The following is a 19,742-nucleotide window of genomic DNA, read 5'->3' on the forward strand; positions in this document are numbered from 1 at the left end:
GCAGTCATCAATATCTGCAATTTCAAGAACGAAATCTTTGAACAGAAATAAATCTTATAATTTGATCCTCCACTATTTCTCATATTGTTATGCTTATCAAAGATATAACACAAATCTTCTCAAATGGGCGACTAAGAGTAGCAAAGATGAATTCATTAGAAAAAAAATAGACCGCGTTTCAATATAAAGAAAGAACACAAACTAAATAGATCAGTACGAATAGACTATACATTCATCAGGTTTGACCTATCATTCTTGACAATTTGAGCAATTTGTTCCATCAAACCCGTTTATGCAATTACATTCATAATCATTAATCAGATCTTTACAAGTTCCTCTGTTTTGACATGACTGTGTTTTACACTCGACGATATCTGACAGAATGCCGTTAACGGAATCTACTCACTCAAGCTAAAAAATACAAATGCCACATCTTCCATACCTCGTTTTGAAAATCTTCTCACCAACCAAAGCCAGCATTCAATATTTTAAACGGACCAAAATGAAGAACAAGGTATATACAAAAACTGACTCAAACTTTAGTGCCCTTTCATCTTCAACAAATACAATGTACATGTACTGAGTATAGGATTAGCTGTACGTACTATTTTCACAATTTGTTCCGTTAAATCCAGAAACGCAGTCGCACTGGTAGTCATTCACAAGGTCTGTACAAGTCCCGTTGTTTAGACAAATACCTGGCAAGCACTCATTGATCACTGCAATTCCGAATAAGAGTTTACCGTTTACTTTTGATAACACAGTCTCAAAATCTTGATATCTCAACCTAAATTATGTACATCATCGAAACCTAATGTGTCAGAAAGACAAACGAAATCATTCGCTCCCACACTAAAATAAATACTTTAGTGGACGGCCGAAGAAAACATCAACAAGCAACTACATACGAGCTCGTTCAAATGGGTTATTATAATGTTTCATTTCAAGCAAATAAAGCATATGTAGTGCATATGTACGTACTGTTTTCACAATTTGTTCCGTTGAATCCAGGAACACAATCGCAATAGTAGTCGTTGACCAGGTCTGTACAAGATCCGTTGTTTTGACAGGGACCTTGGGAACACTCGTCAATATCTGAAATTTCATGAACAAAATTTATTATTCAAAGGCATAAAACCAAACGTTTGGGTCTTCACGTGTCTCATAGAACACCTGTGTCTTCAATGGTTATCGATATCATGATATATTAAGCAAACACTTGAGGAATCATCAGTTTTGTACTTTTTTTCATTCCCACACACAAAAATGGTGTGCGTAATCATAACGCTTACTGTTTTCACAATTTGTTCCATTGAATCCTGCAATACAAACACATTGGTAGTCGTTGACCAGGTCTGTACAGGTTCCATTGTTTTGACAAGGTTCTGCTTGGCAGTCATCGATATCTAAAATCAATTTCAAATACAACCTCACTAAAAACAGCAAAGAAGGTACACAATTCTCAGGATTAATCATGGATATACAAATGTAGCAGTATATTTTGAACATTGTCAATATCTTTTGAAGTCAATTGGAAAAAGGTTATCAACTGACAAACCTTAATCACCTAACAAATGATTTGATCAATGTAAAACTGAAGATTTCAATCTCATCCTTGCATTTTGTACTGTTGGATCTGATACAAATACCGCATTATCAGAACTTACCGTTTTCACAGTTTGTCCCATTAAATCCAGGAACACAATCGCAGTGGTAGTCGTTGACCAGGTCTGTACAGGTTCCGTTGTTTTGACAGGGATCCGGTGAGCAGTCATCAATATCTGCAATTTCAAGAACGAAATCTTTGAACAGAAATAAATCTTATAATTTGATCCTCCACTATTTCTCATATTGTTATGCTTATCAAAGATATTACACAAATCTTCTCAAATGGGCGACTAAGAGTAGCAAAGATGAATTCGTTAGAAAAAAATAGACCGCGTTTCAATATAAAGAAAGAACACAAACTAATTAGATCAGTACGAATAGACTATACTTTCATCAGGTTTGACCTATCATTCTTGACAATTTGAGCAATTTGTTCCATCAAACCCGTTTATGCAATTACATTCATAATCAATAATCAGATCTTTACAAGTTCCTCTGTTTTGACATGACTGTGTTTTACACTCGACGATATCTGACAGAATGCGGTTAACGGAATCTACTCACTCAAGCTAAAAAAATACAAATGCCACATCTTCCATACCTCGTTTTGAAAATCTTCTCACCAACCAAAGCCAGCATTCAATATTTTAAACGGACCAAAATGAAGAACAAGGTATATACAAAAACTGACTCAAACTTTAGTGCCCTTTCATCTTCAACAAATACAATGTACATGTACTGAGTATAGGATTAGCTGTACGTACTATTTTCACAATTTGTTCCATTAAATCCAGAAACGCAGTCGCACTGGTAGTCATTCACAAGGTCTGTACAAGTCCCGTTGTTTAGACAAATACCTGGCAAGCACTCATTGATCACTGCAATTCCGAATAAGAGTTTACCGTTTACTTTTGATAACACAGTCTCAAAATCTTGATATCTCAACCTAAATTATGTACATCATCGAAACCTAATGTGTCAGAAAGACAAACGAAATCATTCGCTCCCACACTAAAATAAATACTTTAGTGGACGGCCGAAGAAAACATCAACAAGCAACTACATACGAGCTCGTTCAAATGGGTTATTATAGTGTTTCATTTCAAGCAAATAAAGCATATGTAGTGCATATGTACGTACTGTTTTCACAATTTGTTCCGTTGAATCCAGGAACACAATCGCAATAGTAGTCGTTGACCAGGTCTGTACAAGATCCGTTGTTTTGACAGGGACCTTGGGAACACTCGTCAATATCTGAAATTTCATGAACAAAATTTATTATTCAAAGGCATAAAACCAAACGTTTGGGTCTTCACGTGTCTCATAGAACACCTGTGTCTTCAATGGTTATCGATATCATGATATATTAAGCAAACACTTGAGGAATCATCAGTTTTGTACTTTTTTTCATTCCCACACACAAAAATGGTGTGCGTAATCATAACGCTTACTGTTTTCACAATTTGTTCCATTGAATCCTGCAATACAAACACATTGGTAGTCGTTGACCAGGTCTGTACAGGTTCCATTGTTTTGACAAGGTTCTGCTTGGCAGTCATCGATATCTAAAATCAATTTCAAATACAACCTCACTAAAAACAGCAAAGAATGTACACAATTCTCAGGATTAATCATGGATATACAAATGTAGCAGTATATTTTGAACATTGTCAATATCTTTTGAAGTCAATTGGAAAAAGGTTATCAACTGACAAACCTTAATCACCTAACAAATGATTTGATCAATGTAAAACTGAAGATTTCAATCTCATCCTTGCATTTTGTACTGTTGGATCTGATACAAATACCGCATTATCAGAACTTACCGTTTTCACAGTTTGTCCCATTAAATCCAGGAACACAATCGCAGTGGTAGTCGTTGACCAGGTCTGTACAGGTTCCGTTGTTTTGACAGGGATCCGGTGAGCAGTCATCAATATCTGCAATTTCAAGAACGAAATCTTTGAACAGAAATAAATCTTATAATTTGATCCTCCACTATTTCTCATATTGTGATGCTTATCAAAGATATAACACAAATCTTCTCAAATGGGCGACTAAGAGTAGCAAAGATGAATTCGTTAGAAAAAAATAGACCGCGTTTCAATATAAAGAAAGAACACAAACTAAATAGATCAGTACGAATAAACTATACTTTCATCAGGTTTGACCTATCATTCTTGACAATTTGAGTTATTTGTTCCATCAAACCCGTACATGCAATTACATTCATAATCATTAATCAGTAGAGCTTTTCACAAAAATTCTTACGATTAATTTCTATCGTAAGAGAAAACGTACGAGTTTGTCGGGTTTCACAAAGATTCTTACGAGATTCTTAAGTGTGAAATCCATCGTAACTTTACGACAGCCTCTTCCCTCTCTTAAGTTTAAAATATTTTTCGTAAGTGTAAAATAGTTGTCGTATAAAGAAATAAATAAACAAACATGGCTGCGTTTTAATTTGTTGTTGTTTGAGAACGAGAGAGCTTTGCGAAGAGAAAGAGTTTTCCGGGACAGAGGAAACCCTATTGACAATTTTACGGACATCGAGTTGATAGCGAGGTATCGTTTTCCAAGTCGAACAATAACTGGATTAACTGACTAAATCAAAGATAGAGTACAACATCCCACCTCTTGATCCCATGCCATCCCTGCACTTGTACAAGTAAGTTCTTCAATTATTTATAAATTTCTTAACTCTTGAAAGAGGAGAGCTAACGGTAGTCAATCATTTCGTACTGCTACAATGTATTTTTGTAATGGTGCGTTTCGCCGCTATTGGCGATTCGCACCGAGACGATTCGCCCTATCAGCAGACCCTTCGCTTTTATAAACACTTCGAACCTTATAATATAATTTTATCAATATATTAAGAATATTTCACAGGTGTATATCTGTTTACATAGTTTGTAATTGTTAATTAGGGTAATTAATTAATTAAAAATAATACAGATGTCACAGAAGAGGTAAAAATTACTATCAACAAAGGATAGGTACCATTTTATAAATTAATTCAGCATGAATGGTCTTTACGATTGGAATGTCAAATTTCATCTCGGTGACATTGAAAAGAGGAGGCCTAGGGGCCACTTCACTCACCTGGGCATTACGGCTGTGAAAAATCAAAAATCAATTTAGTACATGCATTGAAAAGCTTAAATGGTTACCCTAGGGTCACAATTTCTACAAACTTGAATCTATATTATCTGAGAATGCTTTCATATGCATCTCAGATCATACATTGCATTGAAGATTTGCATGAGTTTTATCTTTCTAAGCCCATTTAGGTTCTTCTTCAGAGGAATTTTAAATGATGCCATTAATTTGTCACTATTGCATAATTATCTCCCCCTGGAGGAGGCATTAAAACAAACTTGAATCCCCTTTACCCAAGGATCAATTTTGTGCCAATATTTTTTAAAGTGGCCTGGAAGCTCTGCATAAGCAGATGAAATTGTGAAAATTTTATAACAATGACAATGACAACAGACAAATTTCAATCAGAAAAGCTAAAAAGTTAATAATTCGTTCAAGTTGATCATGATTAAATAAAAACCATTAATACCTGATTATAAAATAAAATGATGTTGTAATTTTGTAAATCAAGTGTTCAATAAGTTTCAACACAGTTAAGATTGAAAATAATCAATATAATTAAAATCAAGTAAAAACAAGTTGTACTGAAAGAAATAATTTCTTGCAGGTCTTGGTTACTTTGCAATTTCAAGCAAAGGGAGATTATCTTCCTGAGGTCGCAGACACGCATGGTATTTCCTTATCCTCTGCCTCAAGGATCATTCATATTGTGTGCTCTGTACTTTGTCTCTGTGTCGACAATATCAGATTCCCAACATCCCAGCAAGAGCTAAAGAAAGTGAAGGACGAGTTCTTCAACATACAGGGATTTCCAAATGTCGTTGGAGCCATAGATGGCACACTTGTCCCCATCCAAGGCATGGCAGGCATGAGGAACCTACTTTCATTTGCCGGAAAGGATTCCATGCCATTAACATACAGGCTGTGGTAGTAGCTAATCTCAGGTACACTGTTTACAACTTATCACAAGCTTACTGATTTATTGTTCCCAATGAAGAAAGAAGTTGATATATATGATATACTGTTTTATCTTATTTAGTTTTACCAACATTGTGGTAAGATGGCCAGGATCCACCCATGACTCTTTCATTCTGGCTAATTCCTTCTTGCCACAAATCATGAGAGGAGTGAATGGGTGATTCTGGCTATCCACTGAAGAAATGGTTGCTGACAGCATTTGCCCAGCCATCCAACCAGCAGGAGCAGCTGTACAACTCCTCCCATTGCTCCACGAGGAATACTGTGGAGAGAGCTTTTGGCGTTCTCAAGAGCAGATTTAGGTATCTTTCATAACTATTATACAAATCTTGTGCACAAAGCTCCAAATATAAAATCTAACCTGTAACGGATAATATCTGTAACACCACATTTGTCTGATAATTTGTTTAAAAAAATGGATTAGGACAGCATCATGAGAGAAACTGAAGAACCATACACTTTACTACATCTCCAGTTTCATATTTACAAAAGCATTATTTTTTCATACAGATGCCTTCACAAAACAGGTGGTAGCCTGCAATTCAGGACAGAGAAGTGCATCAAAATCATTGAATGCTGCTTTAGGCTTCACAACAAGGCCATTAGTGAGAGGGTGCCCCTGCAAGCAGGGAACAATGCTGTGCCAGTGTACCACAACCATGATCTATACAATGGAAATGATAATGATGGATTTGCCTTGAGAAAAAGAATTGTGCAACGCTTTTAAATATCATTTGTCAAAATGAGACTATCAGATGGCAAGATAAATAATGTACATCTCTGCATATACATTGTGATTTTAAAGTACATGTATTTGAAAAGAACTTAAAGATCTTTTATCAATTTCTATTTGTGATCTGAATAGAAAAAAATGACTAATGTAAAGAACAGTGAAAACTTTTAATATTGTTCAGTTTGTCAACAATAACGTTTTTAAAAACAATTTTGGTTTGTCAACAATAACATTTTTAGAAACAATTTTGGTTTTTCAACAATGTCATTTTTTGAAACAATATTTCAACAATAATATTTTTAAAACAATAAGTATATAAGTGCTCTTGCTGCCAGATATTAACAATATCACAAAAATGTCTGTAATTAGAATATCTATGAACAAGTGAGCTAATAACAATACCTTCATGGAAGAAGTTTTTATAAAATAAATTGTCTGATGAATGCCTAACTAGATTTGGTCAAAACCAGAAGTATATTTTAGAGGAAGAAAACAAAATGAAAGCATGTCAACCCACCAGAAGCATATTGGGGGATCTGAAGAATTTTCTCAGCTTGTTATAGTTAATTTTATAAATAAAATTAACTTTTTTGATGCAATAAAGATAAATTTATAGAACAAATCATGAATTGCATTGGAAATTACCCTTTCTAGATTAAGATAGTAATACAGAACGTAAATAGTCACATGTCATACAGTCATTTCATGCATATCTTTTACAAATGTATGCTATGCTATGGTATGCGATTTTGATGATATGCTATAAGATTTGTATGCTATGCAATGAGATTTGTATGCTGTGCTATGAGAAATTGAAATGAAGGGCTTAATGATATGCTATGCTACGCTATGGTATGCTATGAGATTTTAACAAAAGCGCCTCCATAAACAGAAGAGTTCCACACATTTCGAATTAAATAATAAGAAGCCAAAGTTTACCACAAATCTATTATGTGAACACTTATTTTTTCAAATAAAAACATTTAAAACCGAGTTAAAAGAATGTTGTATGCTATGCTATGGTATGCTATGGTATGATATGACGAATGCGATTCTATGAGATTGTATGCTATGGTATGAGATTCCAATGCTATGCTATGAGATTTCAATGCCATGCTATGAGATTTCAATGCTATGCTATGCTATGCTATGGTGTATGTTGTAAAAGATATGCTTGAACCGACTGTACTTACTCACATTGAATTTAGCTAGGTTCGATTATTATTTTAGTCCAGTTAATATAATAATTTTGCCTGACAAAATAAATATTATATTAAGCGGGGTCCACTGTATCCCTATGTTATTGCATCAAATACTTTAAGGTCAGACGACACGTTCCTCAATTTTATATAACTTTTTCCAGGAATTTGTTGATGGTTTACTACTATTTTGACAGGCTTTCTTGCAAAAAATTAGGGTACCTTACCAGGCATTTCTGCAAAATACTAGAGTATGCAATTTCCTATACAATCTTCTTGAAAATACGCTTGAATTGCTGATATAAAAATAAACACATATACAGCCCAGCAAAATTCACTACTCTATCCCGGTCGGGGCGATGATTCGAACTCATGACCTCTAGAACCCATACGCTTCTGGCAGAGAGCGGCCACGGTTTTAGCCACTCGGCCATGTAGACACATTACCACTTTAATCATTTTTAGAATAATTGTAAAATTAATATTTTTTTATTGGAACTCTTTATTACGAGGAGATACTAAAAAGATTTTCGAGGAACGTGTCGTCTGACCTTAAACTCACTTAAAATTTGTAAGGATTAAACTACATGTATTAACTAAATTTTATAACAGGTGAAAGTGAATATGGCAAGCGAGACTGAGTTGACTCATGAAATTTCGTAGCTATGACTTCCAGAGCGGTTGTTGTTCTCCTCTGTATCTCTATAAGCTCGCTCTGCTGTTGAACAATTTTCTCCAGCAATGAAATCTTCTTCTTTCTGTAGTCCTCCGCAGTCTTGTTTTTTTCTCTTTCCCCATCAAGAAATTCTCTTCTAAGGTTGTATGATTCATCACCTGAAATATGTAAATAGCATTCCTTTAATGGGTTTCTTCTTTTAAAGAATCCCTCATAAACAAAGTATTTTGGGTATAAAGGAATAACCTTGACTGCCATTCTGTATGCCTGTCTTTCTGGCCATGCAAATAGAGCCAAGCTTTGATATTATACACCAAATACAAAAGATCATTAGACACTCATACTTGACACAAAAATTGCTTATGATCTCGGGGTTTGTCAATACATTATACATGTATATTTATTAGAGAATAATCCTATATAGAGAAACACTCAACATCATTTTTATCAAGCTCCTCAGAAAATTATTGACAGTCATTAAATTTTCACAAATGTCCGTCAAAGAGAGTTTTCCCCATATCTTTATTGATTTGGAATTTGGTTAGAAAATTGAATTATTAAAAGGTAATGATACCATCGTGACAATATGGTCTCTTCCGTTTATTCTGCTTTCCTGAAGATGGGCATATTTGTCCAGGGTTCACATCCGGCATTGAATTGGCAAAGACCACTGTAAAAAAAAAAAGTAATTCCTTACAGTAAGATCCTCACTAAGAATAAGAATCAATATAATTTACAAAATTAACATTAACGATTGAGTAATTGTTTAACAAGTTCACTTTAACATGAGTGTTTCATCAGTAAAAAATAACATAACATTCCTGTTGTCTGCTGAGAGAAAGAGAATACCTGCCTCAAATTGTTCTTCCTGCTGGACATCCTCACCACAAACACTTTCTGAAATAGGAATAATATATATGAGAACTGCATGTTTAATATCAACTATCAAATATGTCTTCATTATCAACATTTTTTAAAGCCATTCATCCAAAAGATGAATTGTGGCAAGTTTTGTTGAAATTAGCCAAGTTGTTAAAAATGTGCATAAGTTTACCTGGAATAGAGGGTTTCATTTGCGCGGTGGAGGCAGGGGATGCTTCAAACACATATGATGTTTCTACAAAAAGTTTGTTAAAATATTATGTACAAAAAATAACTATTACTATGAAACCTGGTTCACAGGTGCATGAAAGTCAGGTCAATATAACGGGTCTCATTGGTTAGCACACTGGCATTCCAGGTATGTCAGAGACCCTGAGGCCCTTTTAACAAAAAACAAAAAAAAAAAAAAACAAACAAAAGAAACAAAAACGACAAAGACCATAAAATTTTATTCTGCTTAGAACTTTCTTATTAACTATATTAACTAAAAAATGATTTTAATTTTTTAAAAAGGTAATATGTAGAGTAATATTTATTTACACTAGCAATTTTAAACAAAACCAGTAATTTTGCATGGTCTTACAATCAACGTAAGTGTTTGGTCTTACTCATAAGCTTTTAATTTAAAGGCTTTTATGAAACAGGCGCTTGAGTCTTGGTTAAAATGTGAAATTTTCACCACCTGTGACACTACATAAGCAACAAAGAATTATTATTTCTACATTTCCTCCATCAAACGAAAATTGTGGATATGGCAAAACTTTGTAATTAATTCATGCATTACCCTTCTCCATAATCAGACTTTGTGATGGAGCTGAGGTGTCCACCCCTCCTGGAACCTTTTCCAGCGAGGACTTTGATATTGTTCCAACAATCTAGATTTAAGTAAAATTGTAAACATGTCCATTAAATTCAATATACCATGAAAAAAAAATCTTGGTTTCTTAGTTACATTTTGTACATAATAGACAAAAAAAAGATTACAAATAAAACAATTATTATGGGAAATTACTTCATCATAATGTAAAATAACGTTTTATAAATTTACTTCAAAAAAGCAAGTTGTTTGTATTTAATGAAGTCAATGTCAAAGGAAAGAAAAATGTTAACTCACAACTGAACTGATATATTCACTGCAAATAGTTTTCTAATTTATAACATGCCATCTGTTCCCATGATTTTAACTCCTCAACAAGGACACTAGGGCATCCTCCAGTGGCATGGAGCCCTCTTCTCCTCTCAGCTTCACGTTTTTTTTTATTTGGGAGCTCAAATCCTGCCATTTCTTCTTTACGTCGCACACCTCCCTATCAAAATTGGAACAGTTAACTGCATTTACCCTGAAAGCATTCAAATAATTTAATTTCTTTTATAAAGTTTTGATTCACTATGATACAAGGGGCTATTTATCTCCCTCTCTCTCTCTCATCTTATCTATCGACTATGATATATTTGAAGATGGAGTTCATTTTATATAAATTAAAAAAAATTTAATCATCTTATTATAGAGAGGCAGGTGTTGCTTATTAACTTGAATATGTACATATATTGCACAACTAATGTGGAGTTAAAATTATGATAATTTTTTTTTTTTTTTTGCTTTTAAGGTGTAATATCCCTCTGCTATTAATTTTGCCATAAATTTTTTAAAAAATTTCATATTGATTTTTATCAAAGTCAATATCAATCGATTCAAATGAAACAAATTTTAAGTGATGAAGCGCTGCTAGATTTTTAAAAATTGATAAAATGTCTAATCATGATATGAAGAAAACTCGACATAGTGATTAGAAATAGCAACATTTTACCATCGCAGCATAAAATTAAAAATCCAAAATGTATACGAAAATAATATATAGTTATAAACATTTTCAATTCATATTACAAAACATATTGAAGCGCTGCATTTTAGTTCAGAATAGCACTTTGATGTATAAGTTTGCAACAAAAATTGCTTCAATCAGCAAGAGTTATCTTTCTTTATCATAGACTATTGAAGGTTTTACATACATGTTTTACATGCAGTGCAAGAAAAATTGCCACAGTTTCTTAAATTTCAGAAAAGGTTTTCTTTTTTAAAGATAATAGTACCGGTAAATGGATGAAAAGAAAAACACTAATCAAAAATAATTATCATTATTGTTTAATCACAATGTCTTAAAGTTGTATTAAAATCTTACTTATGTTACATAGTGATCAATTTTACAGCTGTAGACATGTACGTAAGCTGTACATTTAGCCTACCAAATTTTGCTCTTCCAATGATACGAAAGCATCATGCATTGGAGGAAATTTTTAAATTCGCTTCGGTGGTACAGTCAGTTCAAGCATATCTTTTACAACATACACCATAGCATAGCATAGCATTGAAATCTCATAGCATAGCATTGAAATCTCATGGCATAACATTGGAATCTCATACCATAGCATATAATCTCATAGAATCTCATTCGTCATAGCATACCATAGCATACCATAGCATAACATACAACATGATTTTAACTCGGTTTTAAATGTTTTTATTTGGAGGAATAAAATGCTCACATTGCAGATAAATGGTTAACTTTCACTTTTTATCATTTTACTTCCATATGTGTGGAACTCTTCTGTGTATGGGGGCGTTTTTATTCAAATCTCATAGCATACCATACCATAGCATAGCATACCATAGATTAAGCCCTTCATTTCAATTTCTCATAGCACAGCATACAAATCTCATAGCATTGATTTAAAATCTCATAGCATATCATTAAAATTGCATACCATAGCATAGCATTAAATTGTAAAAGATATGCATGAAATGACTGTAGCGCTGGATATATAAAGTTGAAATCTTTTATTTTTTGTACAATTTTGTTCTTCACAAAACAACTTGATTCAACCAAGTTTTATTAAGTCTATATAATCTATCGTGTACTCACTGTGACGTTATCTCGACCCAGCAACGATTTTTTGCTTCATTGGTGATCGATGGTGTAAATTTTCCTTTTATCAGTCTGATGTTATCGGTGACACATTGTACCAACACCTCTATCTCTTCGTTTGACCAGTTAGGTTTTCTCTTTATTATTTTATCCATTTTTAGGTGGTCAGGCGACAAAACGATATAAACACGGAAATACGTACCGCGCATGTGCAAATGAAAAGAAAGTAAGTTGTCAAGAAAGCTTTTGTCGTTAGTGAAATCGTTAGTGTGCACGTAGACTAAAATTGCCAGAATTGTCGTACGAATATTTTTTTTTACTTACGAATGCGTTTGTGAAAAGCACTTAAGAATTGACTTACGAATTTCTTAAGTCAAAAACTTACGCAAAATCTTAAGCATTTTTGTGAAAAGGGCTACAGATCTTTACAAGTTCCTCTGTTTTGACATGACTGTGTTTTACACTCGACGATATCTGACAGGATGCCGTTAACGGAATCTACTCACTCAAGCTAAAAAATACAAATGCCACATCTTCCATACCTCGTTTTGAAAATCTTCTCACCAACCAAAGCCAGCATTCAAAATGTTAAACGGACCAAAATGAAGAGCAAGGTACATACAAAAACTGAATCAAACTTTAAAGCCCTTTCATCTTCAACAAATACAATGTACATGTACTGAGACTAGGATTAGCTGTACGTACTATTTTCACAATTTGTTCCATTAAATCCAGAAACGCAGTCGCACTGGTAGTCATTCACAAGGTCTGTACAAGTCCCGTTGTTTAGACAAATACCTGGCAAGCACTCATTGATCACTGCAATTCCGAATAAGAGTTTACCGTTTACTTTTGATAACACATTCTCAAAATCCTGATATCTCAACCTAAATTATGTACATCTTCGAAACCTAATGTGTCAGAAAGACAAACGAAATCATTCGCTCCCACACTAAAACGAATACTTTTGTGGACGGCCGAAGAAAACATCAACAAGCAACTACATACGAGCTCGTTCAAATGGATTATTATAGTGTTTCATTTCAAGCAAATAAAGCATATGTAGTGCATATGTACGTACTGTTTTCACAATTTGTTCCATTGAATCCAGGAACACAATCGCAATAGTAGTCGTTGACCAGGTCTGTACAAGATCCATTGTTTTGACAGGGACCTTGGGAACACTCGTCAATATCTGCAATTTCATGAACAAAGTTTATTATTCAAAGGCATAAAACCAAACGTTTGGGTCTTCATGTGTCTCATAGAACACCTGTGTCTTCAATGGTTATCGATATATTAAGCAAACACTTGAGGAATCATCAGTTTTGTACTTTTTTTCATTCCCACACACAAAAATGGTGTGCGTAATCATAGCGCTTACTGTTTTCACAATTTGTTCCATTGAATCCTGCAATACAAACACATTGGTAGTCGTTGACTAGGTCTGTACAGGTTCCATTGTTTTGACAAGGTTCTGCTTGGCAGTCATCGATATCTAAAATCAATTTCAAATACAACCTCACTGAAAACAGCGAAGAATGTACACAATTCCCAGGATTAATCATGGATATACAAATGGAGCAGTATATTTTGAACATTGTCAATATCTTTTGAAGTCAATTGGAAAAAGGTTATCAACTGACAAACCTTAATCACCTAACACATGATTTGATCAATGTAAAACTTAATATTTCAATCTCATCCTTGCATTTTGTACTGTTGGATCTGATACAAATACCGCATTATCAGAACTTACCGTTTTCACAGTTTGTCCCATTAAATCCAGGAACACAATCGCAGTGGTAGTCGTTGACCAGGTCTGTACAGGTTCCGTTGTTTTGACAGGGATCCGGTGAGCAGTCATCAATATCTGCAATTTCAAGATTTCAAAAACGAAGTCATTTTGCAAGATAAGAAATAAGTAAAATACTTTCATTCACCACTGTTTGCTTGAGCTATTTCATTTATTTACACCCATCCAAATATGATGCTCATCTTAGATTAAAAACAATCTTCTTTGATCAATTTGGTGTTTTAAAATGGAAAGTAAATAATTATCTTCTAAAGAGCTATAGAAGAATTCGATGCTTGACCAGAGAAAACACAAACATAAATCAAATGAAAAGACTATAATTTTAAAAGGTTTAACCCATAATTCTTCACCATCTGTGCAGTTTGATTTATTGAAACTGTCTATCAAATAAAGAGAAAAAGAATATTTGTTTCAAATATGTTTGATAGGACAAAAAGACAAAAATTATTGCATTCTCAATATTTGTCAATATATTGAACACTTGAGGAAAAATCAATATTCTTATTTTCCATTTCCACAGACAGAAATGGTTAGAGCAATCAACATGCTTACTGTTTGTGCAATTTGTTCCATTGAATCCTGCGACACAATCACAGTGGTAGTCGTTGACCAGGTCTGAACAGGTTCCGTTATTTTGACATGGTAATGGTGTGCAGTCATCGATATCTAAAATCAATTTCAAATACAACCTTAATCAAAACTGACAGCAAAATATACCCACTATGTTCAACTCATCTATGGATGTACATGTGCATTTTGTACATTATCCATATTTATTTAAGTAAAATGGAAAAAGTTATCAACTGACAAACCTCAATCACCTTACAAATGAATAATATGAAACTGAATATTTCAATCTCATCCTTGCATTTTTTACTGTTGGATCTGATACAAATACCGCAATATCAGCACTTACCGTTTTCACAGTCTGTCCCATTAAATCCAGGAACACAATCGCAGTGGTAGTCGTTGACCAGGTCTGTACAGTTTCCGTAGTTTTGACAGGGATCCGGGAAGCAGTCATCAGTATCTGCAATTTCAAGATCGTAGCCGTTGATAAAAAATAAAAGAAATACTTTCGTTTATTACTGTGTGTATGTGCTATTTCATTTTTTTTTACATTCTGCAAACTATTACGCTCATCTCCTCATGTGGGCCTTTAAGAGTTTAAAAATTGACAATCAAAATTGAATTTAAAATCTTTATTTATCAAACCTCTTCGTTTAAATTTTAATATTATGATATATTAATGACGGAGTCATGATACATGAAAAATTGACAATAACAAACTATCAACCATCTCATAAATTCATAAAACGAAACATAAATTCAAAACAGAGCAACATGGACTTCTAAAAAGATAGAGGTAGGATCAGATGTCATGGAGGAGTGAGCTTCCTCTGCTGACCGGTCACACCCGCCGTGTGCTCTTTGTCGTAAACGGGAAAAAAAGGAAGAGTCCGTAGACAATAAGGTGATTAATTATGGTCTAACGGGTGCATGTAGTATGAAAAACGTCAGTCAGCATGCGACCCACTGGAAGATTATACTTGCTGACAAGGTCGTTGTATCGACCATAGAACTTACGAAAAGATGACTTCAAACTAGACTGTCTGTTGATAGTACTGTTTTATCAACTTGTTTGTTTGTAGCTTATCTTGCCTTAGAAACTGTTCATACGAAGAGCATGCCCTTGTGTATCGAATTGACTGAGAGACAAAAACAACATATGCAGGTAATGAAGGTATATTGCTACATAAGTAAGGAAAGGTGACTATAGAAAAATTGAAGCCATCGCGTTTATCATAAAGTGTTGTTGTTAGGTTACCACCAATGTCCATTTCCAGTAAAATATCCAAATAAGACACAGATGACTCAGACTCAGTGGTATCTTTTATTTCAAGTTCACTGGGATATATCGAGCCGACGTACACAACATGTAAGAATGGAAATAACAATTGTGTATTAATAATACGTCGTCGATACTATAATACCTGAATGTTGAGTTGAAAGCCACAGCAAGTGATTTATATTTTTCACGTACAAGTTTTTAAATAAATCTGCTTCATAAGAATACAAAAATAGGTCTGCTAACAATGGGGCACAATTGGTACCCATGGGAATTCCAACAGATTGTTGGAAGACTTGATTTCCAAAACCGACATACAAGTAGATGTTGGCTATCAGAAACTCAAGCATCTTTTTAATGTCAATTCTAGTGTATTTGTGTGTGCAATCATAATGGTTTTAAACAAAATAATTTTTTAGATTTCCAATGACAAGGTAAGCATGTTTACGACTTCCATTTTTATTGAAGAAACAACTGTCTATGATATCAAAAAGCCTAGATTTTACTTTGTCACGGCGAATGGTTGTATAAAGCGTTGAAAAATCGTACGTTTTGATACTATTGATTTTGGTAAGATTTTGTGACCTCAAAGTTTCTAATAATTCTTTAGAGGGTTTCAGTATCAACATCTGATACACACCACTTCTGAATTATATTGTTGTACAGTACTCTTGAAGTTTCTCCTTCACTACTGTAAGAATTTTAGTAAAGAGAGAGGTTTAATTTGGTAGTGATTAAACTGTTCATTCCCATTCAAAATTGTGTCATACAATTTCGTTTTAGAGAACTTTAAGTGTCGCAAATCGTTTTTAAGGATAATTCACAAGCACTGTCTTTTAATAATATTAATTAAGAACTCAGAACTCACTTATGTTACCATTTAATATTTATTTTCTTTGATCTAACCCATTAAATACTAAAAAAAGATCAAGAAGAATATTCACGATTTTGATCAACGTTTCATCCCAAATTAAATAGCCAGCTGATTATTTGAAGAAGAAAAAAAGATAAATTCGTATTTTAAAGTGTTAATTAAATAGTAGAATAAATATATATTCAGCTATATATATATTTATATATATATATATACATATATATATATATATATATATATATATATATAGTAGTGTGAGATTTATTTATCAGGTTTATAAAGTATTCCTTTTTATGATGTTGCAAAATAAAATGAAAAGAAAGATAAGTATAATTGTATATGTTCACAGTCCTGTTTTCGTTTGGGAAAAAACCAACAAACTCTGTGAAAAGAAGAATAAGAAAAGAATTTTTCACATAAAAAGGTAGTGCTTGTTTATACCTGTAATGTTCACCGTAACACATCTCCATTCTGAGGACAGTCTACAAAATATTACAATAAATATCAAAATATTCTCAATTTGATTTGTTTTCTGTTTATTTTGTAGGATACATGTAGGACTTTCGAGTGAAATGTATGAGGGACAACTTATGATGAGAAAAATATCTTGCAAATGTCACCGTTATGAGATTTATTAATTCAATTTCAAAAAAAAACAAATAAGAATGTCTGTTTGTAAATTAAGAAATCAAGCAAACTGCTAAAGCATTTTAATTCAATATAAAAAAATAAGTACAATTTTAGTCTTATTTTGCCCTATTTTAGAATGATTTTTAAAAATGTCACAAAAAAATAAAATGTAACGTTTATTTAAACATGAGTAGTCATGAATTAAGAATCTATAATTAGTTACCTGATTAGACTTGCACAAGGTTAATTGTGACGTCATTAACAGTACTTTTTTCGTTATTTTAATAAAACTGAGCAGAAAACACCATTTCCTTTATAGTTGTTTTTTATAATTGAAAGATATGTCTGCAGCTGTCGCCCACGATGAAAGTCAAAGAATAACTTTATGATGTGATATCACATAAAATATTATAATTTCGTTGTGGGCGATGGCTGGGGTTAAATGTTTCTCTTCAAAAAACTATGAAAACTGTGCAATTTTTCATCATTTTTTACCAAATCTTAAAAATATGCCAAAATATTGAAGTCATAATTATTTTTCTAAACAAGATAAAATTGTTGACTTGGTACTATAAAAAAAAGTGAAGGTCAAAGCAATTGCGATAATACCATTCATCGAAAACTCGGTTGTATTACTGCAGCAAAATACGATGATTTACATTGAAAAATATAGAAAGGAAGTAAAAAAACTATTCGAAAAGACTAAAGTCTAAAAACACGTGTTGTTGGAGGCACATAAGAACAAACCATGGTTTTAAAAGTATCAAACGGCAAAGAATTGCCAGTAATTTAGCAGTGGATGCGAGGGGATGCAAGGTTGCACAAAGTTAGTGTTGGTAAATATAAAAATGAAAGATGACAATCTATGGTCTATTTTTTTTTCTCATTTTTGATCGGAATTTAAAACTTTAATATCCAATACGGCGATGCTCTTACATGTATACATCATCGATTATTTAACACGGTGTTAATCAGACTAACAAGACATAGTATACTTGAGATGGACAACATCAACTTCATTAAAAATTTTGAACTTCTTATTAAAAGAACTTCAAAAATAGGGTGTTTTTTTACACAACATGTTCTATTATTTGTAGCAAAATGAGATTTGGACAAGGATGACTCCAGAGGACATTCCGAGACGGCACTTTGTAACAAAAATTATAAGAAATGCAAGATAAAACAAAATTTACTTTACTTATATCATTAAGATTAAGAAAATCAGAAATAAAATCACTTTAAGACATACTGATCCGTAATAACAAAGTATTGTATGGACGTTAACTACATGTATTTCACAGTTTTACGTTATCATACGTATTTCATTTTTACAGTTCTCTGGCTCCTCAGTTATTTACCCATTTGTTGCTTCTGCTGCAAAGCACAGTTGATGGGTTCCAATACTATCTTTGGTAACAGACCCAAGTGACACAGTGACCTCAAACTCATCTGGCGTATCCGTAGGTTGTGTAATGCCCGACATCGTGAAATGCAGCTGTGATGTAATATTGAATTTGGTTACTCTGGAAAAAAATTCATATCAAAACATTAAACACAGATTTCAAAGTAAAAGAATTGATTTAGCATTTACATTGTATCTTCTTTCAAGTGATTTATGAAATCTTACATTCAATTTGCCTAAAATGTTTTACTTTAAAGTCCCATTGTTAATACATAGTGGATACGTTGCTTAATCTTTAGAAAAAAAACTAAATTGGGAATCAATTAACATCGGTAACAATTTGTTTACCAATTAGCAATGACTGTATAAACATGGGGCTTAAATCATATCGCTCGACTGTGTAAAAGTTCTCATAGATCAGAATCATAATAATTTTAAGGATATTACAAAGGGCATTAACATGCAAGTTAATGAGAAGTAAATTATTCATGGAACAACTTCGCATCCATCCTTGGCTTTTACTATAAAAGTTTTGGTTATTGGTCAGTATTATAAAAATCAGAATAAACTGTTCGTACATTAGGATGATTGCATCGAAACATCATAATCATTATGATTGCAGTTTTTGAGATGAACTATAAAAGTCTGTTATTTGTACACCGATATTAAATTTTGCATTACTCGTATCGTTTGGTCACAGTTTGAAAACAATCTACACTTTGCAATACAGCATTATGTAAATATTGAAAATGTAAGCCATATGTTTACAAATGTTTTAATAACACGCAAACATCCCTGTTTTAAAGGATATGACCCTTATTTCATTTAATTTGGATTCACATTTTTAAAAATAAAACTATGTATTACGATCAGTGCATTCGCGGATCCAAAAAAGTTTTTATAATTTAATGTATTAACATTAAGAAAGTTGATTTTTCCAAGGGGGTCAGCACCCCCACCCCCTCTTCTCTTTAGATCCACGCATGTGGTGCTACTTGTTACTATTCCTGTATTTAATCTTATCTCTCTTGGTATAACATGTATGCCCATACAGGATTATAGATGGCATTAC

At 33.1% G+C, this 19,742-nt stretch overlaps 2 protein-coding genes and 2 pseudogenes across 2 annotated transcripts in view; 1 reads left to right on the forward strand and 3 right to left on the reverse strand.

The window, feature by feature from the left end:
• The window catches only part of LOC128191942 (uncharacterized), a gene marked incomplete at its 5' end in the record, with an annotated part of 184,658 nt that extends 182,177 nt beyond the window's left edge, over window positions 1-2,481 (reverse strand). Inside the window, 2 exons of the mRNA XM_052864321.1 lie at window positions 1,293-1,406; window positions 2,373-2,481. Of these exons, the coding sequence (XP_052720281.1) occupies window positions 1,293-1,406; window positions 2,373-2,481 (223 nt within the window). The remainder of the gene's footprint in view (window positions 1-1,292; window positions 1,407-2,372) is intronic.
• Window positions 2,482-4,629: 2,148 nt separating this feature from the next.
• Window positions 4,630-6,539, forward strand: LOC128191949 (putative nuclease HARBI1; annotated as a pseudogene).
• A 42-nt stretch (window positions 6,540-6,581) lies between these two features.
• LOC128191956 (uncharacterized) lies at window positions 6,582-12,500 on the reverse strand (annotated as a pseudogene).
• LOC128186582 (uncharacterized) overlaps window positions 12,405-19,742 on the reverse strand; it is a 28,199-nt gene continuing 20,861 nt past the window's right edge. Inside the window, exons 6-13 of the mRNA XM_052856412.1 lie at window positions 18,627-18,791; window positions 17,080-17,120; window positions 14,832-14,945; window positions 14,468-14,581; window positions 13,859-13,972; window positions 13,484-13,597; window positions 13,181-13,294; window positions 12,405-12,918 (exon numbers count right to left, since the gene is read on the reverse strand). Coding sequence (XP_052712372.1) covers window positions 12,791-12,918; window positions 13,181-13,294; window positions 13,484-13,597; window positions 13,859-13,972; window positions 14,468-14,581; window positions 14,832-14,945; window positions 17,080-17,120; window positions 18,627-18,791 — 904 coding nt within the window. The 3' untranslated portion in view covers window positions 12,405-12,790. The remainder of the gene's footprint in view (window positions 12,919-13,180; window positions 13,295-13,483; window positions 13,598-13,858; window positions 13,973-14,467; window positions 14,582-14,831; window positions 14,946-17,079; window positions 17,121-18,626; window positions 18,792-19,742) is intronic.

The sequence above is a fragment of the Crassostrea angulata genome, chromosome 1 (assembly GCF_025612915.1).
Source record: "Crassostrea angulata isolate pt1a10 chromosome 1, ASM2561291v2, whole genome shotgun sequence".
Taxonomy (NCBI): Eukaryota; Metazoa; Mollusca; class Bivalvia; order Ostreida; family Ostreidae; genus Magallana; species Magallana angulata.